Here is a 22,750-nt window from a genome sequence, read left to right as displayed (position 1 = left end):
ACATTTTTAGTGAATTGTTGGCCTTCTGGAAAGTATGTTCATTTACTGTACATGTACTCAATACTTGGTAGGGGCTCCTTTTGCTTTAATTACTGCCTCAATTCGGCGTGGCATGGAGGTGATCAGTTTGTGGCACTGCTGAGGTGGCATGGAAGCCCAGGTTTCTTTGACTGTGGCCTTCAGCTCATCTGCATTTTTTTGGTCTCTTGTTTCTCATTTTTCTCTTGACAATACCCCATAGATTCTCTTTGGGGTTCAGGTCTGGTGAGTTTGCTGGCCAGTTAAGCACACCAACACCATGGTCATTTAACCAACTTTTGGTGCTTTTGGCAGTGTGGGCAGGTGCCAAATCCTGCTGGAAAATTAAATCAGCATCTTCAAAAAGCTGGTCAGCAGAAGGAAGCATGAAGTGCTCCAAAATTTCTTGGTAAACGGGTGCAGTTACGTTGGTTTTAAAAACACAATGGACCAACACCAGCAGATGACATTGCACCCCAAATCATCACAGCCTGTGGAAACTTAACACTGGACTTCAAGTAACTTGGGCTATGAGCTTCTCCACCCTTCCTCCAGACTCTAGGACTTTGGTTTCCAAATGAAATACAAAACTTGCTCTCATCTGAAAAGAGGACTTTGGACCACTGGTCAACAGTCCAGTTCTTCTTCTCCTTAGCCCAGGTAAGCCCAACTCTGATGTTGTCTGTGGTTCAGGAGTGGCTTAACAAGAGGAATACGACAACTGTAGCCAAATTCCTTGACACGTCTGTGTGTGGTGGCTCTTGATGCCTTGACCCCAGCCTCAGTCCATTCCTTGTGAAGTTCAATCAAATTCTTGGATCGATTTTGCTTGACAATCCCCATAAGGCTTCTCTCGGTTGGTTGTGCATCTTTTTCTTCCACACTTTTTCCTTCCACTCAACTTTCTGTTAACATGCTTGGATGCAGCACTCTGTGAACAGCCAGCTTCTTTGGCAATGAATGTTTGTGGCATACCCTCCTTGTGAAGGGTGTCAATGATTGTCTTCTGGACAACTGTCAGATCAGCAGTCTTCCCCATGATTGTGTAGCCTAGTGAACCAAACTGAGAGACCATTTTGAAGGCTCAGGAAACCTTTGCAGGTGTTTTAAGTTGATTAGCTGATTGGCATGTCACCATATTCTAATTTGTTGAGATAGTGAATTGGTGGGTTTTTGTTAAATGTGAGCCAAAATCATCACAATTAAAAGAACCAAAGACTTAAACTTCTTCAGTATGTGTGCATTGAATTTATTTAATACACGAGTTTCACAATTTGAGTTGAATTACTGAAATAAATGAACTTTTCCACGACATTCTAATTTATTGAGATGCACCTGTATTATGCACTTATACAGTACATTCTCAACCATGTATGAATTGAAGGTTATTTTGTCATTAATAATCGTAGTCTGGTAGCCCCTCCCCCTTCACGACATAAGCTGCGACAGTTGAGTGCATGAAGTGTCCAACATTCCACACTTCGTTTTTTTCGATTATTTAAGGGCATCATTCGGGTTTTTAAATGCACTTTTTCTTTTTGGAATTTTTAATGTGTACGCACTATTCGCACTATTTGTACTACAAAACGTCACAGAATAGTGCATAAGCATGCGATTTGGGACACACCTAAAGTGTAATAAAAACTGTAATTTTAACTATCTTACCAACATGCTAACATAAATCTGTCCTAATTGTTTAACTTGAGGAATGCTATTTGTGTGGCGTGCTGCTAATGTAGAGAGTTCCAAATCACTTATAAGGTATCACTTTAGTTAGTATGCTGCATTAGAAGTAACTATGGTAGCTAGGCAGTTCATCAGGATTTGGAACAGAGCTTGTGTTTACCATTTTTACTCTTTTGCTCTAATGAGTGACAGTGAATCTAATTCACATTTCTATTTCCTTCCTTCACAGATTTTGAAATTGTGTCCGAAGAAGAAGAGTTCAGCTGCATACACCTTTTGCAAGGCCATGGGGCTGCTGGGCATGCAGTTCCACCTGTTTGAAAATGAAAGTAAGATCATACCGTTTTTGTGGTAAATCCACCCTAGGCTCATTTAAAAATCTGCCTAAATTTTGGGAAAATTTGCACAAAAACATATAACTCACCTAGCTGAAATGAACACTAGTGGCAGTAAAACACCATTGATTATTTATTGATAAAGATTTATTTGCATGCAGTTCTTTATGAAATACTGTTATGACCTACAAAATACTTTTACCATAGTGCATGATTTGTAAGCTAATATATTTTGACATTTGCATCATGTAACCAGCTACATATAAATGGCTTTTCACCTGACATTTCTGAATTGCTTCGATATGAACAGCAACCAATATAATAAAACTTTGCCACCAAGTGTGCCGCACAGGTTATGAGGTGTGTTTCCCAAAAGCATGGCTAACTATGGTAGTTAGCTAACTAAGTTCTGTTAACCCTTAAACACATACCTCAGGTCTTTAGTGACCCGGGACGTCATTCACCACCCTCCCCTCCCCAAATTAATTCAATTGTATATGGTCACTAATGACCCGAGTTGTGAAATGGTGAATTTTTTTCCTGTGCACCAATAAATAAATATATGTTGACTCAATAAGTGCAATTCACCTTTATTTCTCAAGGTGGCACTGTTACACAATGATGACGTGATGTTTTACTCATTATTATTATTATTAGGCATAAAATAAAAGAGTATCATCAGCAAAAACCGAACTGGCTTGAATGGCTTTAGTGCAGCATAATTACGGTACACAATGAAATATAAGTGCCACTATTATTTGATGGTGGATGTGGTGAATAAGCTGCCAGTGATCATAATATTGATTTTGAAGACATTATAAAAGATCGTTTTGAGAATATGTTTGAGATATCACGGTTATGAGCCAGATGCTGAATTGTACTCTGACGATGACAGTGATTGTAAAATAATTTGCTCAAATTGAAGCCTTCCTAGTTTATGGTAATGAAATAAGCTTTATTTTATTCTTTTGTCATTAAAATATTAGGAGAATATTAGGAGAGTTTTATGCTATTGTAGCAGTTAGAGATCCATCCATGCTAGATATATAGGTCCGGGTCGCTAAAGACCTGAATATGTAATAATGATCGGCGAAACATTTGTGCATTTAAGGGTTAAACTGTATTAGTAATGATGGAACTTGCAACCATAGTTGCTTTTGGGAAACAAAAAAAGTGAAACCAAAACATTTTGATCACCCCCTGGTGGCTGGCTGCAGTTTAGGATGTAACCCCAATTTTTATTTATTGGTTTATTTTTCCTTGGATGTGGGTTTGACTAAAACTATGCATAGATTCAGAGAAATGGTCACTGTGATAAATAGTTTTCAAAATCCAATTTACTGTATAAACTTTGAAGACATTTTGTGCAGTACTGTATTTGACCTTTGTAGGGTGGTGTATGATCACTATGGAGTGAAAAAAAAACTTTATATGAAATCCAGACAATTATGTGCCTTTCAAACATCCACTTCACTGATTTCCTTCCAACAAAAAGAATACCACATGATAAATAAAGATGACAGGCACCCTCTCCTTCTTGTCCAATTAATGTGGCCACAAGCATTTCTCTTTTCCTCCCACTCTTTCGCTTTCACACACACACACACACACACACACACACATACAAACATTCATGGCAGCTGGGTTGTAATTAAGCGAGATGAGAGCGTTATGGCTCACGCTTGTATTTCACCCCACTTGAGTCTCTAATGATTGACTGAACAGACTGGTCGTCATAAGAGAGACACAAACGTGTAAATCAGCAGAAAAACAAACATGTTTCCAGCCATGACCATGACAACAAAAGACACTAAATATTTTCTGAGTTGACAATCACTCTAGTGATGGAGTTTGTAAGGCTTATAAATGTAAATACCACAAGAAATGGGAAGTTGTGCTATAAATGTGTTATAAAGGTGTTATTAATGTGTTATGAATGTGTTATAAAGTATATATCTTATGCTGTAACAATGTAAGAAGTTTCATAGCCAGTCAGAGCCAATCATCCTAGCATAATTTTTTCAAATGCCTGTTCTGCTAACATCACTTGGGCTATGTGGGCTACTGGTCAGTAATAGCCAAATAACAATTTAGGCAGTGTTTTAGGCTACTGTTGTAAGTAATACAGTCTTTCTAAAAACTTTACCATAAAATACGTTGAGTTGTTTCCAAGGGTGGACTTGACCGTCCTGCAAACTCATATTGAAATCCAGAATATAAATCAAGGTCAACCAAGTCATTTTTTTTTCTCTCTCCATTCTGTTTTACTTGGGGAAAAATGTCACATTAAAGAGTAAAATAGGTTGAGTTTATATGTATAATTAAATATGTTTATTTGGGATTAATATTATTATTATTATTAAGTTTTATAGGAAATTTTACCAAAAATGAATAGTTATATTGATGCTCAGATGATTGAGGAATAGTTAATACTTTAAAAAACTTTAAATTCCGCCACTATTTACATACCCTCTCATAAACGATGAGTTTTACCAGGGATGAGCTGCTGAACATTCGGCAGAACACACCACACAATCTTCTACCGGATTTCGTTTATTCGGACGTTTTGCTGAACGTTGTACTTGGCGGAGCTGCTGCGCTGATGAAGCTCAGGAAGCTCAGGAAGCGCGGATAACGGTTCGGACTGCTGAAAGGATTATTGGTGCCCCCCTGCCTACCCTCCAAGAACTTACATCCAGAGTGAGGAAAAGGGCTCAGAAAATCACTCTGGATCCATCACATCCAAGCCATCTCCTTTTTGAACTTTTGCCATCTGGTCGGCGTTACAGAGCACCGAATACCAGGACAGCCAGGCACAAGAACAGTTTCTTTCCCCAGGCAATCTACCTCATGAACAGTTAATGTTCTCCCATTGTGCAATTAAAGTACAGTATGTGCAATAACCTTATACTTATTTATCACCCTAAACCCTAGTACATCCCTACAACTTATTTTATTTTATTATATTCCTATTCCATCTATAGCACACCTGTACATACAATTTATTCTTTTTTTGTGGTTTATATTTATGCATGTGTATTTTATTCACATCTCACTTTTATTATCTGTGTGTTGTTGTTGTCTCCGTGTACTGGAAGCTTGTGACACTATAACAAATTCCTTGTATGTGCAAACATACTTGGCAATAAAGCTCTTTCTAAAACATTTCCAAATGTATGTGAAACACAAAATAAGACATTTTTGAAGAATCATCACACATTTCATTAGTGACAGTTTCCAAAAGTGACCATTTCTGTCAAGCTTAAAAAAAAGACAAAAATACACACAAACAAGTATAGCATGACTCACATGACTCATATAGCTCATATAACTCTACATCAATATATAAAATGTGTCATGCTAGGTTATAACAAACGTATTCAATTTTTCCGACTATGACAGCATTGAAGTTGACGAATAATTGAATCTGGAAGTGAACACATTCTTGATGTGACCTTCAGAAGAAAACTGCCAAGATTGTCAGCGGATAGCAACATGAACCTTAATTTTTGCTAATTTAATGTTTCTATTTTGTCTGTTTTTGTTTCAGACTATCCTCACGCCATCACTATTGTGTCTCCGTGTTCGGGCTCTGATAAGAAGCAGGTGTTGAATTTCTGTGCTCAGAGCGCAGAGGAGCTGCTCAAGTTCGTAGAGGACCTGAAGGAGTCCATCGCCGAGGTTTCAGAGATGGAACAGATACGTATTGAATGTGAGTAGGATGTGTGTCAAAATATGAAGTGCATGTGTATAAGAGAATACAGATGTTTTCATGTTTGATGTGTAGCTGATCCCACATAATTTGTGCAGCAGACATGAATGATACCACACAACATGCAGCCTGTCGTTACTTTTCTAAGCAAATTGTAATTGTATTATTCCTTTTCTTTATAGCGAGACTTTTTTGAAGGAATGATCTGAGCCATATCTATAGAGAACAGAATATCATAGACTTGTGGGTGGCTCTTTTGAGTTGAGCTAGTAAGCAATCAAGTGAAAAGACAGTTTTTCACTTCGTTTTTTTCTCTTGCTTCGTGATGTGAATCAGCAGTCATCTCTTGAATATTGGACAGTGTTTCCATTTGCTGGGTTAACAGAAGTAACCCAGTTATTGGCAGCTGTAGTAAAACAGATGCCGAGACACCTATGATTATTATTATTATTAATTTTTGCATTCCCTGGGAATCAAACCCATAACCTTGGTCATACTAGTGCCATGATCTACTGTTTGAGCTGCAAGAAAGTTGCTGTGGTTGTGACATTAATGGGCAGAAAAGTTACAATTCTACAATTACTTCTAGGTATGACAGCACTGCATTATTAAACTTAGTTAAAATGTAACTGAATGTGTGAAATAAATATTACAAACCTTAGTCATTAAACAATCTTAAAGTAATCGTACATACAGTTCCTTAACATTTATGCCCAGTCGCCCACTACCATTCAAAAGTTAGGGGTCAGTAACTATTTAAAAATATAAAAATAATAATTAATAAAAAAAAATAAAAAAAATCTTAATTCTGCAAGTATACATTAAATTGATCTAAAGTGATAGTAAAAACTTTAGATTGTTAAAAAAAATCTAATAAATGCTGTTCTTATTCATTAAAAATAGTTAAGAAAATGCATCAAGGTTTCCACAAAGACAAAAAGAAAGAACAAAAGAAAACCAGATTTTAAACTAATTTTATAACTGCTGATGGTAATAATAATAATAATAATAATAATAATAATAATAATAAGTAATAATAATAATAATAATAATAATAATAATAATAATAAGCACCAGTATCATCTAACACTAAAGACTGGAGTAATGGGCTGCTGATAAAAATAAAAATAATAATCCCAACATTTTATTTGATTTTATTTAAAAAAAATTTAGTGAGCATAAGAGACTTCCTACAAAAGCAAAAAGTCCAAACTTTCAATGTTAGTGTATTTAAATCATTATTTAATTTCATAAATATGTATGCATCATATTTCAGTGTAAATGCAATTATTATGTTTGAAACATCAGCCTAAAAAGATAAAACAGAATGCACCACTTTTCAACACTGCAGTATTTCTGTTTACAAATGTGAAGGTGGCTTATTGGACCGGTTAATTTCTGTGTAATATAATTCTCGTTTTGCGGTCTTAGCTGCTCTACTGTTTATTTGCACTGCATTTTTTGTAAACATGGTGTGTATAAGTTTGCTTTCCCTGTGCGTTTGTCCTTTAGGACTCTCACTGAGCTGTTTTGATGTTCTATAATAAATGAAATGTTTCGTTTGCACAGTGCTATCAGGCTTTCAAATATCCTCTGAAGGAACTGAGAAGGAAAGACATGGAAGCAGGAACAGGAAAATGTCTTTTGGTTTCCATGAGGGAGAAAAACAAAAAGAGAGACAGTATGAGAAAGGGCTGAGTGCCAGTGGACATCAAAGCATGTATTCTGCTGAGGCCGGTTGGTTTTCATTACATTCTGAGCTAGAGAGAGCAAGGGTCCATGGGAAGTCTTATGCTGGATGTGCATCTGTGTCAGCAGTTTCACCGGGAAAAGAGAGATAAGCACCTTTACTCCCTTTCAGGAATACAGCTGTTGGTGAACTGAGAGCTGTCATCTACACAGCCACACATCTTTTCTTTTCCACATAAAGGAACTTCTCTTTACAATCCAAGCATGAATAAATGCCTTTGTGCATTGATGCTTTTACTTGCATTTCATGTCTTTGTCTTTATTTTAGAATTGCAAATAAAGACAATCCTCATTTGCAGTTAATGCGTGTTGAACTGAGGCAGGTAATCTGCTGTCCTGTTATCCAAAGGGGCTCTGGAGGTTCTGCTGTGGATTAATAATCTCAGATTTACTCGTTCTAAATGACTGAAATGTAGAAAAATGAACTGATGTTGCTAGGAGAATATTTCAAGAATAAAAATATTGAATAGAGGGGCAAAATTGATCAAAATAACAGTACTTGTTTATCCATATTTGATTTGACATCAGTAATGGTTGATGGAATAACAATAACAACAACAACAACAACAACAACACCAATAATAATAATACATAAATAAATAAATAAATAATCAAAAATAAATATTGCAAGTGCAAGAGTTATAAGTAATCATTTTTATTAACCTATAATAATTATAAATAAACCATAATAACCTTAAATTTTTTACCTATTTAAATTATCATGTTAAATTGACAGCCCTAACATAATTACCTTTAACTAAACAATTAAAAAAATACACACACTTCAGCCAAGAATCAGCCAAGATGACAACTTAAACTTGATGTATACTTTTTATTTTGTTATTTTAAACACCATTATTATTATTATTATTATTATTGTTGTTGTTGTTAATGAAAAAAGTGTAACTCATGAATCAACAAAAAACAACAATAATTTTAGTGAATGAGTGAATAAAAGAGGAAATAAAACAGTAGAATGAATTATTGTATGATTTTATTTATTTATTTAAATATTAATCACACTTCATTTATTGACAGGTCTAATTATATTGCTTTTGACTTGCTGTCATTACATGAAAAAAAATGTTTTCAACATGAACATCAACATTTTTCAATTTCATTATATTACAGTTTTTTTTCAACTGCTCACACACAAAATCTTTACTTGTCACACAATTTCTGAAACCTGACACTCAAACGCCAGAAGCACACACCAAATCTGCAAAACCATACATTCATTCTCGGCCTTTGACTCAGTTTTCAATTTCATAAAAACACTTTTTTGCAAAACACAACACAAAAATCTAACAGGAATTAATATTATGGCAAAGGTGTTTGCAAATGTTTGCTTTTGAGATGCGTTTGTGATATTTTGAATGCAGTGCTTCATTTTACAAGAGATGTGCGGCATTTTGCATTTTGTGTGTGCAGTTCTAGGATTTGTGTGTAAAGTTTTGAAAAAAAAAGAGGCAAATATTGAAAATGTGTGCAAGCAGTTGACTGTTGAACAGACAGTTGAATAAAATCTGTTTTGTTTCCATTTGTATGTACACCTTTTCAGTTCTCTGGAATAAAAGAGGACACATTTTCCCCTCCTTTTATCCTTGAATTTACTACTGTAATAAATACCTTTAGTTAGGTAGCATGCTGTGTTTTAGTATCCGGGTGATTGGTTGTCAGCTATTCTTTGTGCACTCACAGGTTTTTATCAAGGCATAGTCCTTTCTTATGGCTTCATTAAATCAGAAGGCATATTTCCCCTAAAAGAGTCCTAATGTAGAGCCAGAGCTTTCTTACAATTCTTTTGGAAGAGGGAAAAGCTCTTTTGTAGCCTGATTAGAAATGACAGGCAATTATCATCAAGCCCTGAGTGTAAGTATGGTGATTTGGAGCTCTGCTGTTTAGAGACGGACGACTCAAAGTTTAGAGGATGTGAGCATGCTGTTGTGTGTGTGTGTGTGTGTGTGTTCGTGTGGCATGGACTTAAACCTCTCCTGGTCTCTTTTCACTGTCTTTTTAGGGGAGTTGGAGAAACAACAGGGAGCCAAAACTCACTCCATCAAGAACAACGGGACTCCGCTTGAGTTGAGGGGAAGACAAGGTTCTCCTTCAGGTACAATACAGTCAGAAACACATCTATTTGCTGTATTTCACATGATTTGCATTCAATATCTGTTTAGGTAATAGGGTACAACGGGGCTAAAGGCCCACCTTAAGAAAACATTTGCCATTCACTGCGCCTAAAATGTATAATTGCAGAAAATAAATATATATGTTGTTTTGAAGATTAATGGAGCAACAGATTTTGTGTAAATCATTTAAGTTGTTTATTTTGTTTAAAAATCTTATAAAGGTATGAGGTGGCAAGGGGGGCCTTTTACCCCAGACACAGGGTAAAAGGCTCACGGTATTGATACAAATACTTCAGCTAAAATAATGTTTTTTAAATAATGTCATTTAGTATCATTTAAATAAAGTTAATACTTGTTCAAAACAATCACTGTAGCAAAGGTTGTACTATTTTCTGCTTATTTTGAAAAATAAAAGAATTAATTTTTGTTCAATAAATATACTGTCATTAAAATGTTAATATTAAAATGATTTTGTTTTTAAAATATCTTTTTTATAAGTAAAGATTCTGAAGGCACTGAGGGAGATCCAATAATAATTGAATATATGTTTACAGTAGTAACAACAAATTATATCTTATTATATGATATAATTAATATCATGTTTTTAAATATGATGATTTCATTCTAAACATGGTGATTATCTCTAATATGGACACCCAACATAATATATGATATTTACCATCTGAATCTAACCATGTCATGTCCACAAATGGAAAAGTCAGCCATCTATTAATTATCATGTTAATTACTGTGTGCCTTTAGCCCTAACAGCAGGGGTGTTTTTTACCCCAAATGCCATACTTTTACATATTCTTTTGTTTTTTAAAAACTGTTGCTTTAATTATCTTACACAAGACCTTTGTCTCAAAATATATCCATTAATTTTAGAGATTCTCATTTGCTACTTAAATCTACAACATTTTAAAAAACATCAAATATTAGATCAAATAAGCACAATCTGACTGCGCGCGATCACGTCAAAGAACAGACAAATATACACGTGCATCTTGAAAAGCAAATGTTTTGGAAAGTGCTACGCCACGTTTTTGTGACATCTAGTGGTTTAGATGAAAATAATATCAAAGGCGCCTTTTACCCCGTGGCGCCTTTAGCCGCGTTGTTCACTATCAAGCAGGTTTTACTCCCAGCTATATAGTAAATATCAAAATATTATCAAAAGTTCAGTACCAAACAAAACATAGAATTTAAGTGAAGTGGCTTGTGCTTTATTTATCTCCTCAGTCATGTTTGGGTGAATCTCACAGAAACATTTTCATATATACCATTCATCCAATTCAAGTTATGGCATGGAACTCTAGACGGCGCAGTCCGATAGGTCAAACTCAATCTGACACAATGACATCATTACATGGCACAGCTGATTGGTTCTTTTCGTATCAGCAGCCAATGAGTTCGCTGCTCAACATTCAAATACTAATTTGCTAACTCTAATGCTTGCTGTAACAGTTGCGGCGTGCTTCAGAAACCCTCCACCTTCCCCAGCTCCACCTGTATAGATCCTCTTTGGCAGGGGTGCCCAACCCTGCTCCTGGCGATCGACTGTCCTGCAAAGTTCAGCTCCAACCCTAATCAAACACACCTGAAGCAACTAATTAGGGTCTTCAGGATCACTTAAACATTAAAGGCAGGTGTCTTTGATTAGAGTTGGAGCTAAACTTTGCAGGACAGTCGATCGCCAGGAGCAGGGTTGGGCACCCCTGCTCTATGGGGTGATTCATGTATGTTATATATAGGGGTTATTTCATATATGCTATATGTGCAGCAGGATTTCTTACATGCTCACAGCAGCATGTTGTGGATGTATTGGCAGTAGCAAGTATCGGTACTTGCTCTGCTGCAGCAGCATAGCAGATCTATTCCACCAAGACCAAACACATTAACATTATCATGTACATTACCATGCCAATCCCTCCGAGAGTTGTCATGTACAGAAGTTTGTTTGTTTTTTTCCCACAAAATGTGAACTTTGTGTTATGTGATTTTATAAACGTAGTTTCAAGCATATTTACTCAAATTATCATTCACGGTACATGTTCACCCATTCTTTAATCTTTAGTCTGATTTGTACTCTTTTTTTGCTTAGAAAAACAGGAAATGAACGCATCACAGAGCGAACACAATGCAGTAGAGGTAAGAGCTCAGTGTTCTCGCAGGTAAGTCCCTACAGACCCCTAGCATTCATCAGTAGCTTACAGCTTATAGGACACATAAAGCTAGTGAACAGGAATTAACAAGCTACAACAGCCATATGTTCCTGCTGGAGTGAAAACGCAGTGTCCTCAACCAGACGACCTTCCACTTCCCCTAAAGTCATTCGAAACGTTATTGCCGCCAAACCCAAAGTCGACAGCAGCCCCCTGGAGGTAAAACTCATCTGTGCACTGTTGCCCCCTCCTGTTAAATTAACTTTGCAGTGTGGAGGAGAATTTTAAGAGAATTATTGAAACAAACATTTTATACATGTTTTTACCTCGTTGATGATCAGAAAAAAAAAAAGTTCAGCAGACAGCGAATAGAAGAGAGTAGAAATTTTATGTAAGCTTTCCATATTTGTGGAGCATTTCAATAGTCAGAATTTAAACAGCATGCAGACAGCTCACTAATCTCTCAAAGATGACTTTTTGTTTGAGTTAATGCATGCATAAAATGAGTTGTTACTGTTTAAAAGTAAAACTATTAAAAATCATTTTCATCACTTGAAATAAACCTGAAATAAAACTAAATATAAATATTACATGGGAATCTTGAACTTCTTGAAATCTTGAAATACAGTTCCTAGAATTGTTAATGAATGTACATATGCATGCTGTGCTCACCATATTGCCACCATATCAAGATTAAAAGTTATTAAACTTTTGATGAATGAACTGAATGAATAATCCACAATACTACAGTGGTAATATTAACATCATGCTAAAGTGTTGCATTCACTTATTTATTTTTAATTAATGTCAACATGACAACTTAATTGGTTGAAACATGACATCAGGAAGTTGTTTAAGAACAGAACTAAAAAAAATAATGTAGATTTGTTTTTCCTTTGGAATAATGTGCACTGATGAATCATTCACACTTTAGCATACTTTAAAAAAAGAGTAATTATGTAAATAATATACATTAAAAGCAGTCCGAACTGAATGTACTGTATTCAGATTCTTAATTGCATGTTAATTGCAATTAAATAAAAAGTATTACAGTCTAAATTTAGATTATTTGGAATTCAATTTAGAATGTTTAAAAGGGCTTAAGCATGCCATTATTTGGAATTTCATAATCACTTAGAAATATGGCTCAAGTGTGCTGCCACATCTACCGACAAACCAATCAAAATATGTCCCCCCAATGTCATTGAAACTCGTGTGCCTCAGTGCCTGTATTTCAAATTATTTGTAATTACACATTTATTCAATACCATTCAATACCAAAGTGCACTTCCTTATCAAAAGGGAAGACAAGAAACATTGAGTAAATAGATTCTTTAATTGCAAACCCAGACTCAGCGCAAACCAGGTAGCAAGCGTTCAGAGTTTCCACTGTGGCAACCACAAGAACAAGCCCTAGTGATCTCTAACATTAATCTGATGCAGCATCATAACCTCTCTGCAGGGGGATAAAAGACAAACCCTACATAAAATACATTACCCAGAGGGCCGTGCGATTAGCATCATGAGGTAACACCATGTCTTGTGCATGTAAGGGAATTCAAGGACACAACAGCAAAGAGGCACTGTGTCGGTGAACTTTATTTAAACAGATGCACTTGCTTCTGTGTGACACATGGCAGGTTTCATTTCATATGCCCACAAGTCTTAGAACCTAAATAGAGCTCATGGAGTGTTGTGTTGTGAGAATGCAGTAGCCTTACACAGATATGTAAGTATTGAGGGTTCAAAACTGACACTCAGAAAGTAGCAAATTGGCAATAGACCAGTAAATGAAATGGAGCACATTGACTGCTGACCTTTTTTAGGAATCAATAAGATTAAAAAAAAAAGGCAAATCAAAAAGATTAAAATAGCAGCAAGTAAATAAAAGGATGTTGTCTGACAGCTTTTATCTTAAGCTTTCTACAGACTGCACTGTTTTAGCAATCCTATAAGATCATTGCAAATCACATTGTGCAACATGGATCTAATAAACTTGGATACGACGTGCATGCAGACTGTACGATGATGACACATAGTGACTCGCAGGCTACGATGCAAGTTACTATGAAAGAATAAAACGTCATTAGCATGCGCTAGTGGTAAACAAAAAGAGCTTGACGAAGCACAGTTTGGCAACCGTACTTTTTATGTTTGCTTATAAAAGGATGAAGCTGTGAAATAGGAAGTTAAAAGAGTTTGAGGTAAGCAGTTTTAGCTTTTAGCGCCATGACGCGTTGATCAACACGCCATTTCATGTCGCATTTTTATTGGCTGGTCAGTAAACGTGGGTCATAGCAGTAAACACACTGTGCGATGATCATGCTGAATTTCTGATACTGTCAGAAAACTATCGTAGGCAATCTTTGGCCGTCTTTGAACCTCTCTCACTGTACGACATAGGAGCACCGATTAGGAGCCACGATCACAGAAATCGTCACGATTGTTTTACGATGTCAATCTTTTGTTTGGGACAGCTGAAAACCATGCAGTTTGTAGAAGGCTTTAGTAAAAACACCAAACAGCGTTGTTATTGATAACTAAAACTATTATTAATAATTTTTGTTCATTGAAAAGAAGCTGAAATAAAGTAAAATATAAATATTAAATGACAAACTTAAAAAAATAAAAATTCGAAACATTAACTAAAATAAAATTGAAGTTGAAATACTAAAATTACTAAAAGTAAAATGAAAAGCTAAATATAAATATAAAAAGTAATAATAATAATAATTACAAAAAGCACATTACTTAACATTATTATATAACTTTAAAACTAAATTTAAAATCAAACTAAAAATAGACTAATAAAAACTGATTCGTAATTTGAATACATGCTATAGTAACTAAAATATAAGACTAAAATAGCTCTGAAACCAAAATGTCAATATCTATCTATCTATCTATCTATCTATCTAGTTTCATCTGAACAAAAAAAAAGATCCTAAAGGCTTTATTTTGTTTAGGAAAATGTATATTACATACAACAATAACAACAACAATTATTATTATTATTATTATTACTATTATTACAGTTTAGAGTAGAAGGCATTAATATGTGCTTTGTAAGCAATAAATTACATGCTAATTGGAAACTAGTTAATAGTGAGAATTGGTTCTTTAAATAAAGTGTTACAAAGAAGAAAAAAAAACGTATTTGTTCTAAATCCAACAGCCCTGTCTGCATGTTTTGTTTAGCAGGCAAATTTCAGTTCTGCCAGCATTAGATGTAGCACATTAGTGGGCTGCTCTTAGCCTGAACATGATCAGAGTAGCAGCGACTTCCTGTCTGGCACTGAAAACCCTCAGCTTAATCATGCCACATGTAAATGTCAGCACCCTGCGAACCCCTGAAGGGCACGGGCTGTCGGAACACATCGCAGGCAGCAGAGGGGTCAGAGGAAACGCCAGCCATATCCTGAAGGAGTAAGAAGGAAAGAGAGAGAGAGAGAGAGAGAGAGAGAATCAAGGTGTCCAACTACTATGGACTAGTTGAGCCACCTGCCAGGCAGTATTGCCGTAATACATTTTAAAACGTGCTAAGATGGACACAAACATTGAGAAGAGAGAGAAAAGATGGCAGCTGAATTCTATCGGAGGGTTGCTGAGCTTCAGCATACTCACTTTTATATAGAATGCATTAATATTTCATCATTTAACAGCAGTTTGCAGTATGACATTTTTCAGCTCTTTGCACTCTAAGAATTTAAAAAAAGCTTTACTTATATTTATATTCATATAAGCCAGATTTGAAATATGCCCAGCTGTTTGTGCAATGACAATTGCATTATGAACAGGGCAAATTAGTGTGAGAGAGCAATCCCATAAAGAAGCCTATGGGAGTGGAAAATTCTGCGGTTGATCTACTGATAATGTGCAAATTAAAGAATACAGACGCAGACAGATCATTTCCATAATGACCAACACAATCTACCATAATCAGTGCAAATTAGCATAGAGTCGCAAACAAGCAGAGATGATAATCAAGTGCGGGTCATTTATTAACAACACAGGTGCGAAATGGCTTAAGACTTGCTTTTTTGGGCATTAAACAATGGCACAAATACCAGTAAATTGATAGCCACAAACCTTAGTAAATCACTAAGCATGATTTATTTAAACCCTAAATTTTGCGTCTGAAAGGGAAACGCCTACAAATGCATAAGCAGTAAGGTCAGCTGCAAAAATAACTGTCTCCATGCCATATAAGGATTAACAACCTCAAAACACATAGTAGGTAACATAAGTTATTGTTTAAAAAAAATCTATTTCCCTATGGAGAACATGAATGGCATTTTTACTTCCAGAACCCGACTGTTGCACTTCATTGCCGTACTAGAATCTTATGCTGTCACCAACCAATTTTTCAACCCAACTGAAATCCCTCCACACACTCCGTTCTCAGACAAAGTGGTGCACCGTCAGTCAATTCGTGCCCTATCTCCAACAGCCAAGAAGATTGATTCAGAGGAAAGTGCCCTCACTTTAGCCATCAAGCCAACCCTCAAGTGCCAGTATCTATCCTGAGACCGATCTAGATTAACTCACTTTGAACTATGAACTATGTTCATCACTCCTCAAAGACATCAATCCCAGAGGCAGTGGAAGTATCCCACAGACAATTGTGGATACGTGCCATTATTAGAGCCCAGGAGACGATTAGGAAGAGAGAGAGGGAGTTGTTTGCAAGTCCAGGCAAACTCTTGTTTAAAGGGTTAGTTCACCCAAAAATTAAAATGCTGTCATTAATTACTCACCCTCATGTTGTTCCAAACCTGTAAGACCTCCGTTCATCTTCGGAACACAAATTAAGATATTTTTGATGAAATCCGAGAGCTTTCTGACCCTGCATAGACAGCAACACAACTGAAATGTTTCCAGACCCAGAAACGTAGTAAGGATATCTGTAAAACAGTCTATGTGACATCAGTTGCACAATTTCAGTTTTGTGAAGCTATGAGAATTCTTTTTGTGCGCAAAGAAAACAAAAATTACATAATTTATTCAACAATTCGAATAAATGCGCACACTTTCTCCTGAACGTAAACAACGCTGATTTGAAACTCTCCAAAATGGCGGAAGATGGTAACTCGAGGAGAAGAATTGTTGAATAAATTGTTATCTTCGTAATCTTTGCGCACAAAAAGTATTCTCATAGCTTTGCAAAATTTGAAGTTGAGTCACTGATGTCACATGGACTGTTTTATCAATGTCCTTATAAGTTTCTGGGTCTGGGAACATTTCAGTTGCGTTGCTGTCTATGCAGGGTCAGAGAGCTCTCAGATTTCATCAAAAAGATCTTAATTTGTGATCCGAAGATGAACGAAGGTCTTATGGGTTTGGAACAACATGACGGTGAGTAATTAATGACAGAATTGTAATTTTTTTGGGTGAGCTAACCCTTTAAGTTCCGAACCTTCTGAGAGATATTGATGGCATGCTTTCGGTGTGTGTCGTCTGTAGTTGTCCAATTACCCCCTTCCCATTGTTTAACCTGTCCCACCCTTTCTTGTCCCCCTTCTTCCCTGAAGTGTTCTTCATTCTCTATTCCCATAATGCTCTAGTGGTTTCCAAGGGAGACACAGGGGCCCTCAGTGTCCTCTTAATAACCACCACGCACCTTATAGACACAAACATAAGAAACCCTCCACATCTGCATCCCCGATTCCAGCTTCCCATCCTCTGTCCGAGTCGCAAGACACCGAGCAAACCCCTTGTGCCACGTCCACACGCAACACTTTGCGCATGTCTATTGTGATGTGTGTTCACCGGAGGGCTGATGGCGGTAGAAGGAGAACAGTCTTATAACATATGATGCTATCTCTGACTGTTTTCTAAACTAGGTGTCAATTCACAACAGGCTTCAGACGTACCAGCTCAACGCGGCACCGCAGAGCCCTGAGAGCACCGCCCTTCTCAACCACCAGAGGGAGCTCTTCCAGCAGCCTCCATTACAATGCGCCAGCCCCACCCCCTTACACTCCTACCAGCCCATGGCCCTGGCCGAGATACGACCCGACACGCTCATCCAGTGCCAGCAAATCGTCAAGGTCATCGTCTTGGACAAAGGCGGTCACGGACGCATGGAGGCGTACCTCAGCCAGAGCCCCACTCATCACCAGCTCATCCAGTCTGTCATCTCCACACCAGTGCGCTCACCTGATGGCGGAGGCAACCAGGGAGGAAACAACGACGGTTCACAACCGCCCTTGCCTCCACCTCCACCACCGTATAACCACCCTCACCAGTATATACCCCCTGATCCCCGCCTTGCACTGCAGAGGACCCCAAGTGGCTCTCGTAGCCTGATGTAGAGTTCAAACCAATAACTATAAAACACTCCAGGCACACTTTTGAGAGTATTTATCTGCATATGTATATATATATATGAAAGAAATATCATGAAAAAATGCTATCTATATGCATAAATTTAAGGTAAGAGACATTTATTGACTTTGCAGATATGTGAAACAATCAATAAGAAAATACGATTTACCTAATTGCTGTGTATTTTGAAACGTTATGTAGTTTTAACAAATTTCTATAACAGTTTTCGTCCTTCTGGACACTCTCTGAGGTTATATCTTTGAGTACTTGTTCTTGACAGAATTTGTTATAGACAAAATGATTTCACGAAAAAATGTGGCACCCGACAACATTCGTTTCAATTCCACCGACACTTGCTTTTGTGTGGGAGCTGGTTTTAAGTGTAAAGTCACCCTTTTTGGCTTTTATTATCCTATTGATGAGTCTATTTAGTGTGTGTGTATGCTTTTGACTGGAAAATGATATACGTGCCAAAATGAGGACTCCCTCCACCGTGAACTTTTTGCACTGTTGAACACTTAGGGCTAGAGCAAACATTTGTGCTTACAGCGGGGAAAAAAAGTATTTAGTCAGCCACCAATTGTGCAAGTTCTCCCACTTAAAAAGATGAGAGAGGCCTGTAATTTTCATCATAGCTATACCTCAACTATGAGAGACAAAATGAGAAAAAAAATCCAGAAAATCACATTGTAGGATTTTTAAAGAATTTATTTGCAAATTATGGTGGAAAATAAGTATTTGGTCAATAACAAAATTTCATCTCAATACCTTGTTATATACCCTTTGTTGGCAATGACAGAGGTCAAACGTTTTCCGTAAGTCTTCACAAGGTTTTCACACACTGTTGCTGGTATTTTGGCCCATTCCTCCATGCAGATCTCCTCTAGAGCAGTAATGTTTTGGGGCTATCGCTGGGCAACACGGATTTTCAACTCCCTCCAAAGATTTTCTATGGGGTTGAGATCTGGAGACTGGCTAGGCCACTCAAGGACCTTGAAATGCTATTTTTTTCTCATTTTGTCTCTCATAGTTGAGGTATACCTATGATGAAAATTACAGGCCTCTCTCATCTTTTTAAGTGGGAGAACTTGCACAATTGGTGGCTGACTAAATACTTTTTTGCCCCACTGTATATCAACGATCATTTAGATTCCCTCTACGTACACAGACATTTTAAAAAAAAATAAAAATTAACTTTTTAAGCGGTACCATTAGCCACAAACTGTTTCTTCCCCCACTTCTTATGTGGCCAATGTTGTATTCCTGTGAAATGTGAATTACTTCCTTACTATCACCTGTCTTTGAAAATGTATCTTTAAAAATCCTACAATGTGATTTTCTGGATTTTTTTTTCTCATTTTGTTTTTCATAGTTGAGGTATACCTATGATGAAAATTACAGGCCTCTCTCATCTTTTTAAGTGGGAGAACTTGCACAATTGGTGGCTGACTAAATACTTTTTTGCCCCACTGTATATCAACGATCATTTAGATTCCCTCTACGTACACAGACATTTTAAAAAAAAATAAAAATTAACTTTTTAAGCGGTACCATTAGCCACAAACTGTTTCTTCCCCCACTTCTTATGTGGCCGATGTTGTATTCCTGTGAAATGTGAATTACTTCCTTACTATCACCTGTCTTTGAAAATGTCTTTTATGTCAATCCTTTTAATGGAAATACGTAAATTGAGAATGTAGAAAGTATTAAGGCTCTTTCACATGACTCACGTCAACATTCCCCGATGTGTTGGCACACAGGTCAAATGGTACAACATGACTCTCAAAATTAAGATGATTTCAACTTTGACCTCATTTGCTGCTGATCTTTTTAAATATAACCCAGCGATTACCAGATCATTTGCATGATTTATCTTCATGTGAGCAGTGCCAATGCAAAAATGAAAACAAGACAGATGAGAAACATTGTACAAGACAACATCAAAAGCCATATCTTGACATTTTTTGGGGGGGCATTTAAAGCATGCATTATTTGCATGTGCTGTCTTTATTGTTTTAGTACCTTGGCATAAATATTGCCAAAAAATAGTATCAAACCCATTTTTTATGCCACAATCCCAGCGTACTTCCACAATATGGTATGCTTCAGGACATCATTGCTTTTCCACAGTGATTCAGTGGACTTAATTGACTCCAGTTGACTGATTAAGAATAAATGGCCATTTATGACACCCCTCACCATGGTTTGATCATCTTAATGACTACATTATGGCTGCCTTGATCTCTAAAAATGTACAATTGCAAGCAAATAGCATGAACTTTTTGCAAATTACTCGCATTCTATGAAAAGTATCAACTGAATAGAAGTGACGGAAATAATTACATTAATTTAGATGCACATGGCACTAAACCAGCTCATATAGACAGTATTTAATCTGGATTTTGAGTGGTTAGTGAATGAGAGACAGGTTTTTGTGCTGAAATGTTAGTGAAATTGCTGAAATGCCAGCAGTCGTTCTATGATGTAGCGGTGCAAACAGTGGGACTTTTAACCTGTTTAAATTTCAAAAATGTGTTACCTCTTCCGTTGGCTTTCACTAAGTTCACTATTTACTACCTAGCAACCTCGTGAATTTGCTTTTGTCTTTGAAGGTCAAACTTCATAGAGAATTGGTTGTGTTAAAGCCCTGACATGAGTCATGTGAATGGACCTTTAATATGTGGCAATGTATCATGGCTCAATGATAGAAAAAAGAGCTAGTCACAGCCAGTGAATGGCTATTGTTCTCACGCTCAGGAATTTAAGAGAGTACCTGAAAGAAGACTGAGATCTTTTAATGCTTGTACTTGAACATTATGTAGCAACTTGGAACACCCTTGGGAAAAGGCCATTTGATCCCAGCAACCATCTTTGGACACAATATGTGTTTGTCTGACTTTCTGTGAAAAGATGACAGAATGTTTTATCACTGTCATCACATGACTCAGACATTGTTACATGGTCTCATAGTGTTATTCCTTCATCAATACTCACAACTATATAAAATGCCCAAGAGACACCCTTCAACACCATCAAACTATCTCTGCCGTTTGACTCCTAAAACTCTTGTCTGAAGCTTTTCGAGAGCCAAGTGACACTTGAAACATCAACTGAGATGCACATTGTTGGCACAACACACTTTAACCTGAATGTTTGACTGGTTTGGTCTGATTTTATCAGCTGAATGGAAAACTGATCAATGGTTTATTTTTGTTTTGCTTGTATGTAGCTATCATATATCAGCATATAAAGCAGCAATGAATTAGCACTGAAAAATGGTAACTACCCACAATTCAACCATTTTTAATAATGGTTGTCATCAACATAATTAAAGTCAACATGAAACATAATTCACCACCTATTTTGCATCCACAATATAATGTGTTAAGGGTGTGTAAAGTGAAACATAATATTTAATGAAAAATATGGGACTAAATATTTGAAAGTGGATGCCAGGAATGTGTATTCATTTGATTTCATGTTGACTTTAAGCTCTAGGATTTATCGTAACACCATTGGCGTGTCATAAGTAGCTGTGTGTCCTATTTCCTCTGTTTTCTTATATGATTGTTTTGTAATTATATCACTGCTGTTTGGAGCTCCCAATCTTGTTTCATCTTCTCATTGTGTCTTTATTTCCACATATGGTGATGATTTAGGATGATGGACACCAGTTGCTTCAAATATATTGGTGAGAAACTCAACACAGTCGATCGCACAACCTGGACATCTTCATATTTTATATCCCTCTCTTCTTAAAATCTGCTCCAAAAAAACATGAACTGTCCAGCCTTTCTCAATTAATGAATATTGAATCATTTTGTTTCCATACGTTTAAAGGGGTCATATGATGCGATTAAAATTTTTCCTTTCTCTTTGGAGTGTTACAAGCACTTGGTGCATAAAGAAGATCTGTAAAGTTGCAAAGACTAAAGTCTCAAATCCAAAGAGATATTCTTTATAAAAGTTAAGAGTCAGCCACGCCTACCTAAAACGGCTCGTTCTAACACACCCCCACATGTCTACGTCACGATGTGGGAAGATTTGCATAATGCCGCCCAAATGTTCACGCAGAGAAAGAAGGCGTAACTTTTATTCTCGCTGTAGTATTGTTGTTGCTGCTGGCCCCATGTCGTGAAGGCGCTGTGTTTTGTTGTGAAAGCGAAACTACTTTGTTTGGCCTTCCAAAAGAGGACGATATCCGCTTTGTCATGCCTAGAGCTGATCCGTGCTGGTCGCTGAGGAAATACATCATCAACTTCGCGATGTCGATCGCCGGATCGGCTTTCACCGTGAACGAAGCGGAGTCCAGCCCGGGGTCGTCACATGTGGTTGCCGCAAGCCCGCCGGACGCTACTTCGTCGAATCCGCCGGCCGTGCCGTTCTCAAACCCGCCTGCCTCTGCTCACTCAAGCCGGCCTCCGCATACGCTAGGCTGCTGCTCACTCAAGGCCGCGGTTTGTGACGCTGTTTCGTTGTGAAAGCGAAACTACTTTGTTTGGCCTTCCAAAAGAGGACACGACTAGAAATCAGTGGTTAAGTTGTATTTACAACACTGTTCAGATGTGTCCAGCAGTTTTTTTTATGGAGGATGTTTCCTGATCCTGGGAGAGTAGACTACAATGC

At 37.0% G+C, this 22,750-nt stretch overlaps 1 protein-coding gene across 3 annotated transcripts in view; it reads left to right on the top strand.

The window, feature by feature from the left end:
• The window catches only part of iqsec3a (IQ motif and Sec7 domain ArfGEF 3a), a 146,983-nt gene extending 128,252 nt beyond the window's left edge, over positions 1-18,731 (top strand). For 2 of the 3 annotated variants that reach the window (XM_016287898.1, XM_016287900.1), the window contains 5 exons: positions 1,934-2,033; positions 5,590-5,751; positions 9,521-9,613; positions 11,737-11,783; positions 17,641-18,731. In XM_016287898.1, the coding sequence (XP_016143384.1) occupies positions 1,934-2,033; positions 5,590-5,751; positions 9,521-9,613; positions 11,737-11,783; positions 17,641-18,111 (873 nt within the window). In that variant the 3' untranslated portion in view covers positions 18,112-18,731. The remainder of the gene's footprint in view (positions 1-1,933; positions 2,034-5,589; positions 5,752-9,520; positions 9,614-11,736; positions 11,784-17,640) is intronic. The other variant, XM_016287899.1, reaches the window with a different exon arrangement.
• The last annotated feature ends 4,019 nt before the right edge of the window (positions 18,732-22,750 follow it).

This window comes from Sinocyclocheilus grahami, unplaced genomic scaffold (genome assembly GCF_001515645.1).
Source record: "Sinocyclocheilus grahami isolate Dianchi unplaced genomic scaffold, SAMN03320097.WGS_v1.1 scaffold226.1, whole genome shotgun sequence".
Lineage (NCBI taxonomy): Eukaryota > Metazoa > Chordata > Actinopteri > Cypriniformes > Cyprinidae > Sinocyclocheilus > Sinocyclocheilus grahami.
This window is presented reverse-complemented; position numbering and strand designations above follow the sequence as displayed.